Raw genomic sequence first — 19,228 nt, 5'->3', positions numbered from 1 at the left:
CTGCCATTTTGAGTTTTCTATGTGCAGATTGAGACGGCGGACCCCAACATGGCCTCCCGGGGTTCATAAGATTATGGCTCTTGTTGATAGTCTATGGCATAACGTTCTGCCTACAGATCGCGATTCCTTTAGTATAGGTGAACGTACACGCCTTAGATATCATTCTACTGGATTCATTGGCATTATTTTGATGTTTTCTTATGAGACGGAATGCAGGTATATACAAATTTAGGCCGCACATATATATATATATGTATATATATATGTATATTGCTTCTTAAATTAAATCGTAAGCAGGACAAAGTAGAGGGAATCCTTGCCGGTGCTTCATTTGTAAAATAATGAGTGCTAGAGACCAGGTTTTCCCTCAGAAACTTGCAGGTGCATGGCGTGGCGAACACCAAGGCATCACAATCTTCATCCCACCTCATGCCTCTTTAATCTATCAGCAGGTCACTCTCTGTCCTTTATCTCACTCCTGCAGGTTCCTGCTTTCTCTCTTTGTCCCGTTTTTTGAGTCTTTCTCTTCCTCCCTCTTTCCCCCTTGGGTGTTATTAAGTCTCTTGCTCTGGGTGAGTCTTATAAGGAAACATAATTGCCGGTCCCCAAAAATAAGTGCCAATGGGCTCCACATACAACCACCAGCTCGAATTAGGCACCGAAAGTGGCCACCCATTCCACCTTTGTTATCCTACAAGCTGTGAGGACTCGACATCCTTTTGTATCCGAGGGACTACCCAAGGCTTATTTGTGTCTTTATTGAATAACCTGTACACAGTTATGTACTATGATTTTGTATTCGGTAGAGAAGAACATGTAAGTTTTAATTTTTTTCCTTCTTGTAATATAATTATCTGGCTGTATTGAATACAGGTTGTACATGCATGTCTCATATTATTGGCTATAGCACGCGCGCCACTCAAAGTGAAATGTCAAGATGGTTGCTTTACATTGTATGTAAAATGTAAATCCTGTAGAGTGCCTTTTTTTATTTTATTTTTTTATTGAAGCGCAAGAGGTTGAATACAATTCTGTTTAACAAAGTGAAAAAGAAACAAAAAAGGAAAAAACCCAATAACAGAAATAGATAGCTTCTCAACAATTAGAGAGTTCTTTTGAATTCAGGCTCATCAGGGGTCGAGGTATCATGCTATAGCCAAAAATGTGATACTCCCTGGATAATCAGACATGTATCCTCTAATCCCACAGGCTTGGAGAATAGTTCCTTAGAAGTCATAATATTTTTCATCTTATATAGCCATCAATAAATGAGTTGCTGATTAGCTTTGCTGAGTATTTTGTTATCGAGACCAGCTGTAGGTAGATATACCCATGTGAATACTTGCTGTTGCGTTATCTCTTCTGAAGGAATTTCAGAGTTCAACTAATGGAAACGGCTCCGTATTGGTAGACAAAATGCACACTATTGATGTTCTGTGAGCAGTTTGGTGTTTCAACTCTCCCAGTTTCATTAGCACTTAATGTCTACTGATCAATGTTTAGTATCACAGTGTCTCTCAATGGCAATCAGAGCTGATGGTACATAAACACTGTTTATTTGAGTACCCCAAATGCTCGAATGATCAGTTAAGGATTTTTGCATGCTTTTGTTCTTTGTTTTAATTATTTTGATTCAAACCAGTTTGTTAGGTATCTAGATAAATGGCCTTTTGTATGTTGGTGTTTCCTTGTTTACCCCTTCAACTGGGTCCGTTTGCTTTTAATTCCTGACGTCTGGTATCTCAATACCCTTCAACGATTCAGTCAACTCACTGAACTGCATGTTCCTCAAGTGAGAAAAAGAGGTGGTTCAACATTCTTTGATGCATCATCATCTGATTCATAATTAGCATAATTACATAATTTTATTTCCACTTTTCCCAGTAATGTTGGGAAACAGTTGGAGTGACTTTGGGAGACTTTATTAATCTACAGTGTGTTCTATCTTTTCTAACAGTGTTGAGTATGTTGATTGTCTCATGAGCACTATACCTTATTAAAGATGTGCTCCTCTGGACCTGTGCCTCAGCATCTTTAACTTCAACTAGCCATCATGTGGAATAAGAATAGATGGAGAGTATTCATCCATGCACTCAGTCACTATTTCATTCACACGTCCATGCACTCATTTATCTATGTAACTGTTGACACACTCTCACATCCACCCATTTGGCCATCTATTCAATCACAGATGTACACAGTCCAATTATTGAATAAGCAATTTAGCTTATTAAATGGCTCGATTGATCGATTGGCTTTACCAAGGCTTGCTTAAGGGAGGAGTGGATGCCCATATAACCTTGACATCAGCACAGCTTTCTGACCACGTCTTAATACCCTATTTCTGTTTTAAAATATACAAAATAAACTGCCTCGCTGTAAAATTACGGCATTTAATGCTATCAATCACTCCATACTTCTGCCCATGCTCACAGAGGTTAGTCTCTCAGGTACAGGCCTGAACTTAATGAAATTATTACGTCACAGAATCCTACATCCATACATTTCCAAAGCAGCGATGATCAGCAGTGGTGTCCATCAGCCATAAATAGTGTATTTGTTCCTATTTATCATCTGCATGCAACCGCTGGCCATTCTACTTCATCAAATCGTGGTCCAGTTCTATATGTATGGTAATGACACTAAGATATTCGATAGAAATGTATGTATGTGATATTTGAATTGAAAAAACCTAGCCAAAGGCAGCAGAGCACTGTACAAGGTCATAGGCAAGGATTCAGTTGACATGTAATTTGAGAGATGTAGGGACATGAACTAAGATTTCCGTTTGCGAATTGCTATTAGCAAATTGTTTGCGATTCGCTATTAGGAAATCACAAACACATATGTACTTATGTGTCTTTGATGCATTTTTTGTGAACAGGTCACAATTAAACTTCCTCAATAATGTTCATGAGGTAGGTCACATTTTGCGACCCAATGGGAATTGCTCAAAACACAGTGATGGTTGCCTGCTTGGGGCAGCAGACAACCATGACTGTCTGCTTTTCAATAAAGTAACGGGAAAGAAAAAAGGAATGCATTTTTAAATAAAAGTTTTCTTTTAATTTTTTAAGAGTGGGCAGAGGTCCGTGGGCCACTGCTGCTCTTAAAAAACGTTTTCTCATACATTCACAAAGGGATAGGGGTCCCTTGGGGGCATCATCACGTTTACGAATGGGTTAGCACCATATTGAATTTGGAAGTAAAAAGCAAATGTTTGGTGACCGTATTTAAGTCACTAAACATTCATAAATACCACTGCAAGTCACTATTAGGAAGGGTTGCAGGTAACAACTTCCTTCTTAATACTGAATCGCTAACCCATAGGTTACCGAATTGCAAAATAGGGTTTGGTACATAGAAAAAGGCTTTTTAACCAGTCGCAATTGGCCAGATTCTGCAAATTGGGTAATTTTCAACTGAGAAAAAGCTACGTACATGTGTCCCGAAGTTCCTTACTCTTTAACCATTTTAAAATTCAACTGCCTTAGCCATTTAATGACTTTATCCACTCATGAACTACCCTATCCTATTTCCTACTTATAACCGAACTACCACCTCCTTTCACTCTGGGATAGCTGATATAACATATATTTCGTACAGTCCGATCAACTGAGAACAGTACTACTTCAATTGTTTATTAGAATATTGTATTGTCAGGGGCTCCAGTGAAGACAATGGAGTAGGTCAAGACCCTTAGGGCTGGTATAAGTCTTCTGCTCCAACATCCTGCAATATTTCTCCTTCTGTTTCTCCCTTTTTTCAATTTGGAATATTCTACCCTCACTGGAGGGATTGTTCTACTAGCCTATAGCCTGATGCCTCCGGCTATCCTGGTTGTTAAAGACCCTTGTTATTGGTCCTCTTCTGTGCCTCTAACACCCAGTATAGACCTCAACAGTGGACTGTAAAGCTATATTTAATTAGAATTGAACTACCTTATCCACTTGCCATAAGAGAAGTGACCAACCTCATCTTTCCACTTCAGAAGTAAATGAACAAGCAAATGCTTCGACCAGTGAGAACTGAGAACTAAAAACATAAATATTGTTTTCTTAGAGATATATTTTAGATTAGTAGAAGTGTACGTTGACATTCACAAGCTCTACGTTGCATTTCTTGGACATTGTTACATGAGCATAGAGTATGTTACATCTCATTATGTAATTCACTGCAAGACATCAAACTTGAAGAAGAGTGAATTTAATCTAATATGTAGAAAACAAGGTCATTTGGATGCCCTATAGATATTGGGGTCATATTACGTTAACTGAGCTCTTTAGGTGCAAATTTAAGACCAATCTCCATAACAGTTTTGGGGGAAATGGTTTCCTAAATAAATAGATAGAGCAGCGGTATTTTACCACCTTACATGGTAAAAGGTGTTCGACACTGGAATGTTAAAAGAATGTACTGATTTTGGATGATGATGTGGAAGTATTTGTTGACATCACTAAAGTAGCTACAGAATGCAATAAAATACAAAATAGTAACATACTATTAGAAATGGGGTCTCTAGTTGGCAGTCGGTATGTAATTTTTCCAAGTAGGGAGCGTCACTCTAGTAAGGCTAAGGAGATCATACAGCTACGATAACCCCTGCTCCCCCTCTTGGTAGCTTGGCATGAGCAGTCAGGCTTATTTCAGAGGCAATGTGTAAAACATTTGTACCCAAACACAGCAGGACAGTGAAAACACTACAAAAGGAGTCCACACCACTTTAGAAAAATAGCCAATATTTATCTGAATAAAAAAGACCAAAACATCATAAATCCAACATGCACAAGTAAAAATATTACTTTTAAAAGGTTAAGGAAATGTAGTCCTTAGGAACCTATGGATGCGTCTCTTTTAGCACAAAGTACCTGGGATGTGTCAAAATTCAAAGATGAAAACAAGCGCAAGGGATGTGAGGTGCCGGAAAAACAAAGCGATGAGTCGGTGCCTTATTCCCACGGGAGGTGAAGCATTGGTTCCTTATGGCCAGGGGAGATGATGCGTGGTTCCTTACTGCTATGCAGGGGAGCTGATGTGTTGGTTCCTTACTGTCAGGGGAGGTGATGAATCTGTTTTTTTACTGGAAGGGGAGGTGATGCATCGATCTCCAAGCATGCAAACTCGGTTCCTTACTGCTGGGCAGCGTTGATGCAGAGACAGTGTCAAAGTTTGATGCATCAAAAATTCAGATATTTTGTGTCAATGTGGTGGCGGCGAAGCAGGCGCTGAGTCGAATTCACCGCTGCAAAGCAGGGACTGCATCTGAGTCAGGGTGGGTGCCACCGAAGTGCATACCACGATGCACGGGACTCTGGCTGGGGTGATTCTCAGCCACATTGCAGGCACTGTGTCAATTCTTCAGATGCCCAGCGGCGATGTGTTGATTTAGCCGCATGGTGCGACTGTTTCGAGAATACGGGTGCTGAGAGATGATGCATGGATGATGCATGGATTTTGCCCTTCCAGGGGCGCTGGAACTGGATTTTGCACCACCTGGCAAGTCAGGGCTTTCAGCAGAAGAGCCCAGGCACTGGTGGGTGAAGTTTTTGATCGCCCCGACACTACTTAACAGGAGGCAAGCACGCACAGGCTCTTGGAGAACCTTGGAAGCAGGATATAGAAAGCAAAGTCCAGTCCTTTCACTCTCAGGACAGAAGCAGCAAGCAGCAGACCTGCACAACAAGGCAGCAGACAGAGTGTCAGTCCCTCCTACAGTATTCAGTTCTTCTTCCTGGCAGAATGTCCTTTAGTCCAGAAGTGTTTTGATTTGAGAGTATCAGAAGTACAATACTTATACCCCTTTCAGCCTTTGAAGTAGGCAAACTTCAAAGGAAAATCTTTGTAACACATAAGACCCTGCCTTTTCCTGACCTGGCTCTAGACTAACTACAGGGGGCTGAGAAAGATTTATGTGAGGACAGGCTAGCCTTATTCAGGTGTCATTGACTACTCCTCCCACCACACTAGCTCAGGAAGGTCCATCAGCCTAGTGATGGCCCAACAGGATATGCAAGGCACACCTCAGCTCCCTTTGCGTGACTGTATAGAGTGAGTGCACAAGAGCCCTACTGTCAACCTAACCCAGATGTGGATTCTACAGACAAGCAGAGGCACAGAATGGTTAAGCAAGCAAATTCCTACTTTCTAAAAGTGGCATTTTCAAACCCACAATTAAAAAAACAACTTCGTCAATAGATGCACTTTTAAATTGTGAGTTCAGAGACCCCAAACTTCAAATCTCTATCAGCTCTCAATGGGAAATGACACTTAAAAGGCAATCCCTCTGTCACCTTATGCACTTTAATAGGGACTTACTAGTGAATCAAATATGCCCATGGTGGATAAACCAATCACCAACACAATTTAGACAGAGAGCATATGCACTTTTGCACTGGTTAGCAGTGGTAAAGTGCCCAGGGTCCTAAAACCAATTTAAACAGGTCCGACAAAATAGAAGGAAGAAGGCAAAAGGTGTGGGAATAACCCTGCAAAAAGGGCCAGGTCCAACACATATAACAAAGCTCAATATCAACACAAAAATAACACAGCGGAGCATTAAACAGGAAAAAGAGAATGCAACACAGCAACTGCAGTAAACCACAACAACTTAATGTAATTATGCAGCAAAAGAAACATAGCAACACGTCACCACCACCACAACAAATTGCAATAAAACAATCATCTAGAAATATACTTGCTTTACTTTACCACCTGTACAAGTCTGCTTTCATATTATGGTGATAATACATGTTTGCATCACATGCATTCTTAATTAACATGAAGGACATGTAATAGATCCAGTAACATTTTTTTGTGATTAGGCCCCCAATGATTTATTTCATCCCCAATGCTCATGCATATCTACTATTCATTGAAAAGCTTAAAAACCAAATAGACAAATCGCTCTCCAAAATGCATTTCTTGTTTCAGTGTTTTGAAAGCAAAATCACACATTCTACTAGAAGGTAATAATACAATAACTTACCCTGTGTCCTTTAACTTATCTGGAAGAAAGAAAATATAACTAGAATGAGCATTTATGGAAATAAATGTTTCATAATAAATAGTGGGTCGAGCTGATACTCCAATACATCTTGATAGAGTTCACAGCCAGCAAATCTTGACGACAATCCAAAAAAACAATTGCTTTTGTATATAGTGCTTCATACTACTCTCCTGGCATTTCTAAGGCATTGAAATAACAGGTGTTAATTAGTCCTGGGCATAAAATTCTGCTTTGCTTGCAGAGTCTGCATAGTTTTTCCCACTCCACTCTCTGCGTAGAGTGCAGAATTTCTGCTTGTCAACGTTAAGTTGGAGAATGCAAGCAGCACGATTTACCTCACTCTGCCGCTTGCCATACTCCGCGGAGTGTGGCAGAGGTTTTTCAGCACTCATGGAACTCCGTGAACTCCGCCCAGGCCAAGTGTTAATATTGGCTGTATGTGATTTCACAGAAAAGCAATTTTTTGGTAAACCATTACTGAGAAACCTTTACATCTAAACTGTTTAATGGAAGTTTTCAGAATGAATGGCATTTACCTTTTCATAAAAAACAATTAGTGGAATATCTTTTTTGTTGAAATTGGCTTTTGAATGCTTATTTTTTATGTGTAAGTGCAATGGTTGCCAATCTTCAGAACATTCAAAAACTGTTTTGTCAGAGATATTTATTTCAGTATTTTTCTTCAGGGGACATTATTTCATATTTATATCTTTTATATTGTCAAACAAATACATTGAATGTGTTTAATTTGCTGACCCATCACCACCCGTGAACCTGTATATTGCTGACACCTTACATCCCCTAAACAACATCAATCCTTGGCCCCTAAAATCCCTCACCATACCAAAACATCACTCATCCCTGAAGCCTAAAAGCCCTTTCTACCCCAACACTCCACCATCCTCAAGCATAAAATCACTGCCTACCCCTAACTCCACCTATTACTGAACCCTAAAAACCCCTTTCTATGACTACCCCCCACTCATCCCATATCTGTTAAAACATCTCAGCACACCCAAACTCTACTCATCCCTGACCCTAAAATAACCCTCACCTCCCTTAAATACCAGCCATCCATAACCCTTAAGAACTCCTCATTGTCCTAAAATACTCATCCCTAAACCCTTAAACCCCTTTCTACATGTAAACTTCACCCATCGCTGAATCCTTAAAGACCATCACCACCCTAAACTCCACCCCATTCTGAACCCTACAAACTCTTCACCATCCCAGCCCCTAACCCTATTTGAACTTTTCAAAACTTCCCCAGCCCTAAACTCGCCCATCCATGAGCCCTAAAACTCCTCAGCAACCTTGCACTCCACCCATCTCTGAACCCTAAAAACCCTTTTCTGTGCCCGAGCTCCAATTATTCCTGCCCCTTTAAACTCCTCATCATCCTAAACATTACTCATCCCTTAACCCCAAAACCCACAGCAGTCCGAAACTCCAACCAAATTGAATATAATCTGGGATTTTTCTTAAAAGTGTCCTTCCTTTAAAATGTTTTCTTTAATTTTCGATTTTTTAATATTTCCTTAATATTGTCTTTCTTCAAAACAGGTTTTCCATGATTTGACTTCCTCGGATGTGGTTTCTCGGTTTAATTTTACATTAATTTACACATAGTTAATATTATCTAATTTAATGCCCTTACAACTTTGGGAAGCATGGAAGGCCGAGTCAGCTTGTTGGGATTCTCAGTTGTGACCTTCCTTGGGAAGCATGGAAGGCCGAGTCAGCTTGTTGGGATTCTCAGTTGTGACCTTCCTATCACAACATGTATCGACAACGAGTATAAAAATCGTCGGCTAATATATTCAGTTAAAGAATGAAGGGGAATTGTTTTAGCACGGAGAACGTACAGATTGTGTGTTTTTTCTCTTTTGAACCTTTTTTTTTTTTGTAGAGTTTTATATAGCGCGAACTAGACCCGAACCGAATCAGGTATCAGACCGCTTTACATAGCACAAGTTACGTTTTTATTTTTGTTTGTTTTACACGAGGACACACACTTTCATTTTTAGGCACGGGGAGATTAAGTGATTTGCCCAGAATCACAGGAGGTTTTGGCGTCGTTACCGAGACTCGAACCCAGATCCCCAGGTCCGAGGTCGTGCGCCTTAGCTCTCCCCTACCTTACTTCACGTTTTGTACCTACTTGCCCCTCCCCTGCATTAATATGGCACATTTGCTAATAACAATAGATGCATTTCCCACTGACAGAAAATGCTCATGGGTGCTGCCCATGGACTGCAGATGGCCACAGAGTATGTACCGTTGTGCGCATTCCAGTGCTTTAAATGTATCAAGGAATTTTATGTCTTGACTGAGAAACAAAACATGTAAATAAAACTATCGTCTATTCTATGCAATCAGATAGTGCATAATTAAATTGCATTGCCTTGATTTACTCCTGAAAGTTCCAACAAAACTAGCGTACATACAATGATGACTGTATCATTTACTTTAAAGTTTAGCAAAAGGTGGGTTATGGCGTTTACTGTGCTTAAGGCAGCTGGGTGCCCCTCGTTTCTTATCTGACTACTGGAATGTAAGTTTCATTGTGAAAGAGGTGCCAGTGTTAACTTGTCTTTGGGGGAATGATAGAGATGCCAGTGAATGATACGAAATTGAGCTTCTAGTCACTCTCCATGCTGTCTTTCATGATTTCCAAACCAGCAGCTGAGCAGGTAGACAGCATGGCTAGTTAAAAAGCAGGATGAGATTTCTAGCATATGTTATCATATTTTTACTTTGGGGTTTAGTGTTTTTTGTTATATGTGGCTGCTTAATTTCCTAAAATAGGACAGAGATCAAAGTGTATAAATATACAATTGTATTACTTAATTTGGTCACAAAATGCAAAATAAATATGGATCCAATGCATTGAAAAAAATGAATCTTAACAGACAGATGCTAGAGACAATAGTCATATAGTATGATCACGAGCAGTTTTTTGTAAAATGGGCGAGTCAAGTGTTTACCTTTCAAATAAGCAGTTATATCTGATTGGAGACTTTACAGCAAGTGGACGGAGAGTGGGGAGACTGTACTTGAGGATTGGCACTATTGCATAAAGCTTTGATGGGATTTTCCTCTTTCTATGCACACATAGAAGGAGAGAAACGAGGAGAAATAGAATTATTTCTCCCCGTTGTGTCACTCCTACGCCTCTCCTGCAAAGGCATAGGATTCTGACGCATTCCCAGCTTTACAAAACTCTATTAATCTGGAAATTTGTCAGATTCCATAGATGTTGCTTGGAAACACCCACAGCAATACCAATTGGACGTCCCTTTCACACAGAGTAATGCGTAAAAGGGGCTCATATTTACAAGGCTGTGAAAAGTCTTGCAGCATGACTTTACATGGCCTTGTAAATATGGGCAGGTGTACTGCGCTGCTGCTGCTTCAAAAAAAGTGACGCACTGGCAGCACAATGACCTCGTAAATGAGGCCCTTAGGTTACTTGTAAGTCCCTGGTAAAGTGGTACTACATGTACACTGTTAGTGGGAATACAGCACCAATTGTGCCACCCACTAAAGTAATCATTTTAAACATGTCTCAGGCCTCACACTGCAGCCTGCATAATACATAAAATTCACCACTATGATATGTATTACACAGCACATAGGGCACAGTGCATTTTAATCAAAAGGTTGGACATGCACTTTTAACTTTTACATATCCTGGTAGTGCGAACTCTAAAAAAAGATTGCACTACTGTAAGGCCTACCTCTCCCATAGGATAACATTGGATTGCCTTATTATATTTAATAAAGGATAACTTTCAATTGGTAACGGATAGGAATATTATGCTTGGTGTCTGCAAAATTGTAATTAAAGATCCTCTTCAATGGTAAAGTCAGATTTAAGTTAAATTTTTTTAACTTACACTTTTAGAATGTTGGCATTTTTCTGCCCTAACCATTGGGTGCCTGCATCTTCTTTCTGAGTCTCATGACTGGATGTAGTTGGCAGTTGGACTTTGTTTATTCCTCCCACACTGCCCACCAATAGAGGTATTACATGTGCCTGGATGGGCCATCAACTGGCAGGATGAGGGGAAAGAGCTGGACACAGCCCCACTTGCAACTGAATAGGCTGTGCCATGACTTCACACAAGGGACATGTCACCACTTCATTATTCATGCAGCCAGCTTGGAGGCAGGGCAGGGAGGCAGGAAACTTCAAGGACTTCAAAAAGAATTCTCTAGAAACTCTCCCTGGTCTAAATTGGTCACCAGGAATAATAGTGTACACTTAGACCCAACTCTTCAGTACAACCTGGGACCTGTGAATACTACAGGAGAAGGACTGCATTTGTGTTTTGCCTCCAGAAGGACTGCTGCCTTGCTGTCCTGCTACTCTGCTGCCCTAGTGCCTGCTGTCCTGCTTGCTGAGATGGAAGAGTGGACCTGCACCTATCATCCCAGGCTGCAGTGACTCCAAGGGTCATTTGACTGGACTGACCTCCTGCTCTGGGCTAGAGGGACATGACAAGCTCCAGTAGCCTCCCTGCCACTCCCCAGCGGGCCTGCTGCCTGGACCTGCAACTGAACCTGTCTGAGGCCTGCTGGTCTCTGTTGGAATTACTTTCTGACCCACAAGAGGTGCTCCTTAGACCCTGGACCCTTGCTATATCAGAAAAACAAGAGAAATAGTGAAATAGTAAACTCCTCGCGAATGCAAACAGGCCTGTTTGCACATTATCTGGCTGATTGCCAATGCAAAGTTCCAGCAAACCTGGCTCATCGTGACACTTGGTAGTGCAGGATCTGCATGTCCCACTGCAGCATCGACAGCTCGCAATTACCACCAACGCAGAGCTTCAGTAGCAATTGTACACGACTTACTTGAAATCTTTAAAAATGCATAGCTCCAGTTGTACTGATATGATATTTATTGTAAAAAAGGAAAGCAAACCCTTGATTCTCTAATTAACATGAAATTAGAGCTGCATCAGATTGAATTTAAGTTGCTCAAAGCGTATGACAGTGATTTAAAAGTTTTGTTTATAAATATGTCTAAGGGGTATCACAAACAGGTAAAAGTTGGTAAATTAACTTATTTTTCACAATGCTTAAGCAATGCTCCTAACCTCTCGAAAGAACTCTTTAAATGGATAAAAGATCTCCAGTCTCCTGACTGTATCAATCGCATATTTCTCCTGAAATTGTGCTTTATAAACATATTGCATCTTTTTTAAACATAAAGACTGAACAAATTAAACTTGAAATTCAGAAGGCTGCCTTAGTCAGGCCTACTGGTCTTCCATCTGTGTCACTACAAGAAAGTCTGTGTGTGGTTTTTGATAAGTGCTCTTCAATTTCATACTCTCACCTAATAGGCACCATTTAAAAGCATCCCCTCTCGAGATCGGTCCCAAAATGTATTAAGGACCAATCCCCAATGGCCTAGGAATGTTGTTCCATTTTCTCTAATTCACTTGAAGTTGTCATATTACCAGAGATTTGGAAAACTGCCTTTTTCACACCATTATTGAAAATCCCTCTCAAAATCCCACAGATCCTTGTAATTAAAGGCCAATTGACATCCTATCAGATGTATCTAGTTGTTGGAGAAACTTGTTTTCTTATCAATTTGAGTATTAGCAGAACAAAACGTTGTTTGGGCTGATTATAATGCGTGACAGAATTTGAGCTTCAACTCTGGCACCTGCTTAATGTATATCTGTAAGTGCTTCCTGTTGAGGTTTAATTTTTGTAACAGGAGCATCGTGCCAGAATGAGTCCTGCCTGCATATTTATCCATGAAGATGCCACCCTCTACTAAAAAAAAAATCCGAACCGTGAGCGGATTTTTCAGCAATTTCACGCGATTCGCGGATCGCGAAATTGTCAAAAATCTGCAAAATCCGCGAGCGGAACGGATCTTGCGCCCACCGGCCTTGGTCTTTTAACAGGGCAGAGGTCAGCAGGTAAAAGGGCAGCTTGGCAAAGCAGGGAAGCAGTGCCTCAGAACACAGCCAGCAGAGTGGCAATCCTTCAGCACAACAGCCTTTACTCCAGCAGAGTTCTTTCCATGTCTAGTAATGTAGCACATTGATAGGGTCAGCGCCCTTGTAACTATACCCAAAAGTGCCTTTGATGTAGGGAGAGACTTCAAAGAAACTCTCTGAAGTGCACAATGATCCCTTTTAGCCCAACCCTGGCTCCAGACTATCAATAGGGAATACATCAGTCCTTTGTGTGAGGGCAGGACACAACCTATTCATATGTATGTGAACCACCTCTCCCTCACCTTGGTAGACTATCAGTATGCAGATGAATGCAAATGTATACCCTGTCACACCCAGCCCTTCCTGTGTTGTGGCTGTCTAGAGAGTATGCACAAAGTGTAGCTGTCACCCCTCCCAGATATGTATTGGAGACAGGCTGCAAGGCACACAGAGCAAAAGTTAAGAGCATAGTTAAGTGGCATTTCTAAAATGGTAGTGTTAAATGCAACTTAACCAGTAAAAAGGATTTATCACCTCCATTCCAAAGATATTAAAGAAGAAATAGCTACTCCTTTGCAATCAGGAATTACAGCTTAATTGGGGGTTTAAGGAATCCCCAATGAAGGTCTATGTAAGGCCTACCTTAGGGGTGACTAATATGTGATGAAAGGGGAGTTTAAGGTTTGGCAAGAGGTTTTTGATGCCAATTTGATTGGCAGTGAACTGCGCACACAATCCCTACAATGGCAGGCCAGAGACAGGTTTGTAAGGCTAACTGTGTAGGTGGCACAATCAGTCCTGCAAGCCCACTAGTAGCATTTAGTTTACTGGCCCTGGGTATATGGTATACTAATTCACAAGGGACTTATAGGTAAACTAAATATGCCAATCAAATATACGGCAATGTCAACATGTTTAGGAGAGAAGAATATGCACTTTAGCACTGGTTAGCAGTGGTAAAGTGTTCAAAGTCTTAAAGCCAACAAGAAGATACATCAAAATGTGGGAGACAAGAGACAAAAAGTTGGGGAAGACCACCCATTGGATGACAGGTCTAACACATGTCCCCCCAGCTGAAAATGGGGAGAGCTACACAAACTCTCAGAAGTTCTCATCACTAAAGGGGAAAACCTGAAGAGACCATCAGCATTGGCATGGTTTACCCCTAGTCTAAGTTTCACCCTGAAGTCCATACCCTGTATGGAGATAGACCACCTAATACATTTTGGATTCTCACCCTCATTTGCACAAGCCACGTGAGGGGCCTGTGGTCTGTCTGAATCACGAAGTGAGTGCGAAACAGGGACGGCCTCAACTTCTTCAGTTCCCAGACCACAACAATGCTTATCTTTCTATTGAACTCCACCTATGTTCCCTGTAAAGTAACCTCCTGGAGATGAAGGCTAAAGGTTAGTCTAGGCCCTCTTCATTGAGATGTGGGAGTACTGCCTCTATACCGTGCTCTGAGGCATCTGTCTACCTGATACACTGCTGGGAGAAGTCAAGGGCCTTGAGCACAGGAGCTGTGCACATGGCTTGCTTCAGGGAGACAAATGCTTTTTGCATGACTCTGTCCAAATCACATTTATGGGCTGCTTCTTTAAAGTCAGCTCTGTCAAGGGGGCAACAATGGTGCCATATCTCTTGACAAACCTCCTATAATACACAGTGAGGGCCGATAAAGCTTTGATCTCACTCTGGGTTTTGGGGGTCAGCCAGGCCATTACGGTTTCTATCTTGGCCTGAAGAGGTTGCAATCAATCAATCAATCAATCAATCAATCAAAGCATTTATATAGCGCACTACTCACCCGGAGGGTCTCAAGGCGCTGGGGGGAGGGGGTCCGCTAGTGCTCAAACAGCCAGGTCTTGAGCTGCTTCCTGAAGGCGAGGTGGTCTTGGGTCAGGCGGAGGTGGGTCGGAAGGGAGTTCCAAGTCTTGGCGGCCAGGTAGGAGAAGGACCTTCCTCCTGTGGTGGCTCTTCAGATGCGGGGGACGGCGGCGAGGACATGGCTGGTCGATCGAAGCTGGCGTTTGGGGGCGTAGAAGTTGAGGCGGCTTTTGAGGTATCCTGGGCCTTGGTTGTGTAGGGCTTTGTGTGCGTGGGTGAGGAGCCGGAAGGTGATTCTCTTGTTGACCGGGAGCCAGTGCAGGTCTCTCAGGTGTTCGGAGATGTGGCTGCGGCGGGGGATGTCCAGGATGAGTCGTGCTGAGGTGTTCTGGATCCGCTGGAGTCTCTTCTGGAGTTTGGCGGTGGTTCCGGCGTAGAGGGAGTTGCCGTAGTCCAGACGGCTGGTGACGAGGGCCTGGGTGACCGTCTTCCTGGTCTCGGAGGGGATCCATCGGAAGATCTTGCGTAGCATGCGCAGGATGTTGAAGCATGACGAGGAGACGGCGTTGACTTGTCTGGTCATGGAGAGGGAGGAGTCCAGGATGAAGCCCAGGTTGCGTGCGTGGTCTGTTGGTTTGGGTGCGCTGCCCAGGGCGGGGGGCCACCAGGAGTCGTCCCAGGCGGAGGGTGAGGATCCTAGGATGAGGACTTCCGTCTTGTCCGAGTTCAGTTTCAGGCGGCTGTTCGACATCCATTTGGCTACGTCTGTCATCCCTTCGTGCAGGTTGGCTCTGGCGGTGGTGGGGTCGTTGGTGAGGGAGAGGATCAGCTGGGTGTCGTCGGCGTAGGAGATGATGTTGAGGTTGTGCTGGCGTGCGATGGCTGCGAGGGGGCTCATGTAGACGTTGAAGAGTGTTGGGCTGAGCGAGGAGCCTTGAGGAACGCCGCAGATGACTTTGGTGGCCTCCGATCTGAACGGGGGGAGGCGGACTCTCTGTGTCCTTCCAGCGAGGAAGGAGATGATCCACTCCAGTGCCTTCTCCTGGATTCCGACGTTGCTGAGGCGCTGTACTAGGGTACGGTGGCAGACAGTGTCGAAGGCCGCGGAGAGGTCCAGGAGGATGAGGGCCACTGTTTCTCCGTTGTCGAGCAGGGCTCGGATGTCATCGGTAGCTGCGATCAGGGCGGTCTCGGTGCTTTGGTTGGGCCGGATGCCAGACTGCGAGAGGTCGAGGGAACCGTTCGTCTCAAGGAAGGCGGCCAGTTGCTTGTTGACGGTCTTCTCGATGACTTTTGCCGGAAACGGGAGCAGCGAGATGGGGCAGTAGTTCTTGAGGTCGGTGGGGTCGGCTGATGGTTTCTTGAGTAGAGCGCTGAGTTCGGCGTGCTTCCAGCTCTCCGGGAAGGTGGCGATGTCGAAGGAGGTGTTGATGATGTCCCGCAGGTGGGGTGCAATGACAGTGTCGGCCTTGTTGAAGACGTGGTGAGGGCAGGGGTCTGTCGGAGATCCGGAGTGGATGGAGTTCATCGTGCTGATGGTGTCTTCGGTGCTGATCGGGGTCCAGGCGCGGAGGGTGGTGGTGGGGGGCGGTGGTTCGGTCGTGGCGTGCGTCGGTTGAGTGCTGAAGCTGTTGTGGATGTCCGCGATCTTGTTGTGGAAGTAGGAGGTGAGGGAGTTGCAGAGGTCTTGCGAAGGGGTGATGTCGTTGTTTCCGGCGTTGGGGTTGGAGAGCTCTTTCACGATGTTGAAGAGTTCCTTGCTGTTGTGTGCGTTGTTGTCCAGTCGTTCCTTGAATGCGGTTTTCTTGGTGGCGTGGATCAGTTGGTGGTGTTTTCGGGTGGCGAGCTTGAGGGCAGTCATGTTGTCCGGTGTTGGGTCTCTGCGCCAGGTTTTCTCGAGTGCTCTGCAGTTCTTCTTGGAGCTCTTGAGTTCGTCGTTAAACCATGGGGCTTTCTTGCTGCTGGGTCTGCTCGGCGGGGTCTTCAGAGGGGCGAGGTCGTCTGCGCAGTCGCTGATCCATTTCGTGAGGTTGCTGGCCGCTTGGCTGGGGTTCGTTGTGCTGGTGGGAGGGTTCTTGCTCAGGGAAGTAGCGAGCTGGTCTGCAGTGATCTTGTTCCAGCTTCTGCGGGGAACCTGTTGCTGGTGATGGTGGAGCGTGGTCCTTCTGAAGCTGAAGTGGACGCAGCTGTGGTCCGTCCAGTGGAGTCCCGTGGCATGGCTGAAGGCGATGTCCTTGCTGGAAGAGAAGACCGGGTCGAGTGTGTGTCCGGCGTAGTGGGTGGGGGAGGTCACCAGTTGCTTGAGTCCGAGGTTGGTGAGGTTGTCCAGCAGGGTGGTGGTGTTGCGGTCGTTGTTGTTCTCCAGGTGGAAGTTGAGGTCCCCGAGGAGGATCTAGTCAGCGGAGAGGAGGGCGTGCGGGCTGATGAACTCGGCGATGTCCTCGCTGAATTGTGTGCGTGGTCCCGGGGGTCTGTAGATGAGGGTGCCTCTGAGGGTGGTCTTGGGGTTGATGTGGATCCGGAAGTGCAGGTGTTCGGCGGGTGCGAGGGTGTCGTCGGCGTTGGTCGTGATGCGGATGGTGTTCCTGTGGATGATGGCGATGCCTCCTCCTGTCTGGTTGACGCGGTCCCTCCGGATGATCTTGTAGCCGTCCGGAATGGCGATGGCAATGTCGGGCGCTGAGGAGGCGTTCATCCAGGTTTCCGTGAGGAAGGCGACGTCTGGGGCTGTGGTGTCGAGCAGGTTCCAGAACTCGACGGCGTGTCTGTGGACGGAGCGGGTGTTGAGCAGGATGCACTTCAAGTGGGTGCTGTTGGTGTTCGGCTTGGTGGGTGCTGGTGTGGCGTGGGTCTGGTTGCAGGTGAACTTGCAGGTGTGGCAGCTGAAGGGTCCGTGGGTGCGTCTCGGTGTGGCTCGGTAGCAACCCGGGGTTCGGCGGTGTCGTAGGTCCGTCGAGACGGCTTTCGTCGGTGGGGGCCAGGGGTCATGGCACTGGGCGCGGGCCAGGCGCGGACGGGCGTAGACGGGCTTACTTTTGGCGCACCTTCGGCGCTCAATCGGTGCTCCCGCTGCGCGGTCGCTCTGGGGGCGTCATAAGAAGGGAGCCGGGAGGGAGGGTCCTCTGGGAGGCGGGGAGCGCGTGGGCCAATCGGCAGGCGGGGGGCGGGGTCGCGGCGGGTAACGGCGGGAAAAACCTATGCAAGCTTGGTGGGCGGCCCTGCGGCGGCTGGGGCGCCGGGGATCCGAGGTCGGGCGGCCCTGCGGCGGCTGGGGCTCCGGATCGGCGTCTGGCAGGCAGCAGGTAATGAGGCAGGCAGAGCAGGCGGGGAGCGTGGGGGCGACCAGGCCATGGAGGGCGCAGTGGTCGCCCTTCCCCCGGCCACCAGGTGTCTCAAGTACACCACAGGCCCCTGTTCTATCTAGCACATGCTGGCCTTGATAGTCCGACCTGTCTGTTGCAGGGCCTGAAGCACTTCACGGAGATGATGGAGATGGTCCTCCCGACTGCCTCTGAAGACAGCTATGTCATCCAGGTAGGCAGCTGAGAATGGCTCCAAACCAGCAAGGACCTGGTTAACCAACCTCTGGGAGGTGGCAGGGGTATTTATTTAACCAAAGGGCATCACCCTAAACTGGTAGTGGCTCTCCAATGCGGAAAAGACTGACCGCTCCTTGGCTCCCTCTGTTAAGACGATATGCCAGTACCCAGATGTAAGATCACAGTTACTTAAGTACTGAGCAGCCCCTAACCTGTCAATGAGCTCATCCGCCCTCAGAATAGTAGGAGGATCAGTCTTGGTTACAGAATGTAACCATATGTAATACACACAGAACCTCAGTTCAGGTGTGGTGCCCGGTGTTGCAACGTTTGGTACAAGAACCACAGAACTGGACCAGGGGCAACTGGATGGTTTTATCAACCCCAACTCCAGCTTCTTAGAGACTTCACTCTTGGTGCTGGACTTCACCTTATCTGACAACCTGTAAGATTTATTCTTGACAGGAAAGTTGTCCCCAGTGTCCACATCATGGGTACACAGGTGGGCGATCGCAGGAATGAGGGATAACAGAGAGGAGTTCTGTCCCAAAACTTGATCGCAGTCTCTCTTTTGCTCAGGAGCCAGAGTGGGGGAACAAAACACTCCTTTCACAGACCCATCCAGTGATTAATTTGTGCCGGTGCTTTCCGGTGCTGAGCACCGGCACTTATTTTTCAGGGCCGGGTCTACACTCTGCACGAAGTATATATAATAGAAATGGTTGCGCTGCGTAGAATTGGTTGCGCTGCGCGCTGCTTACTAAGTTTTGGCATGGGTCCCAGTCTCCCCGGTGACAGCCTGCGTGCAGCATGTAAAATATTTGAATTGGATGCAGTTGCTTGCTGCCATTATGTAAGAATTATCGGCGGGCGTTCACAAGCTGCAC

General features: G+C 45.3%; 1 protein-coding gene across 1 annotated transcript in view; it reads right to left on the bottom strand.

Moving 5' to 3' along the window:
- ABCB11 (ATP binding cassette subfamily B member 11) overlaps positions 1–19,228 on the bottom strand; it is a 574,638-nt gene that overhangs the window by 258,525 nt on the left and 296,885 nt on the right. The window contains exon 3 of the mRNA XM_078681619.1: positions 6,986–7,004. Coding sequence (XP_078537745.1) covers positions 6,986–7,004 — 19 coding nt within the window. The remainder of the gene's footprint in view (positions 1–6,985; positions 7,005–19,228) is intronic.

Source organism: Lissotriton helveticus, chromosome 3_1, assembly GCF_964261635.1.
Source record: "Lissotriton helveticus chromosome 3_1, aLisHel1.1, whole genome shotgun sequence".
Taxonomy (NCBI): Eukaryota; Metazoa; Chordata; class Amphibia; order Caudata; family Salamandridae; genus Lissotriton; species Lissotriton helveticus.
The sequence above is the reverse complement of the archived record's forward strand: the minus strand, read 5'-3'. Positions and strand labels throughout refer to the sequence as shown.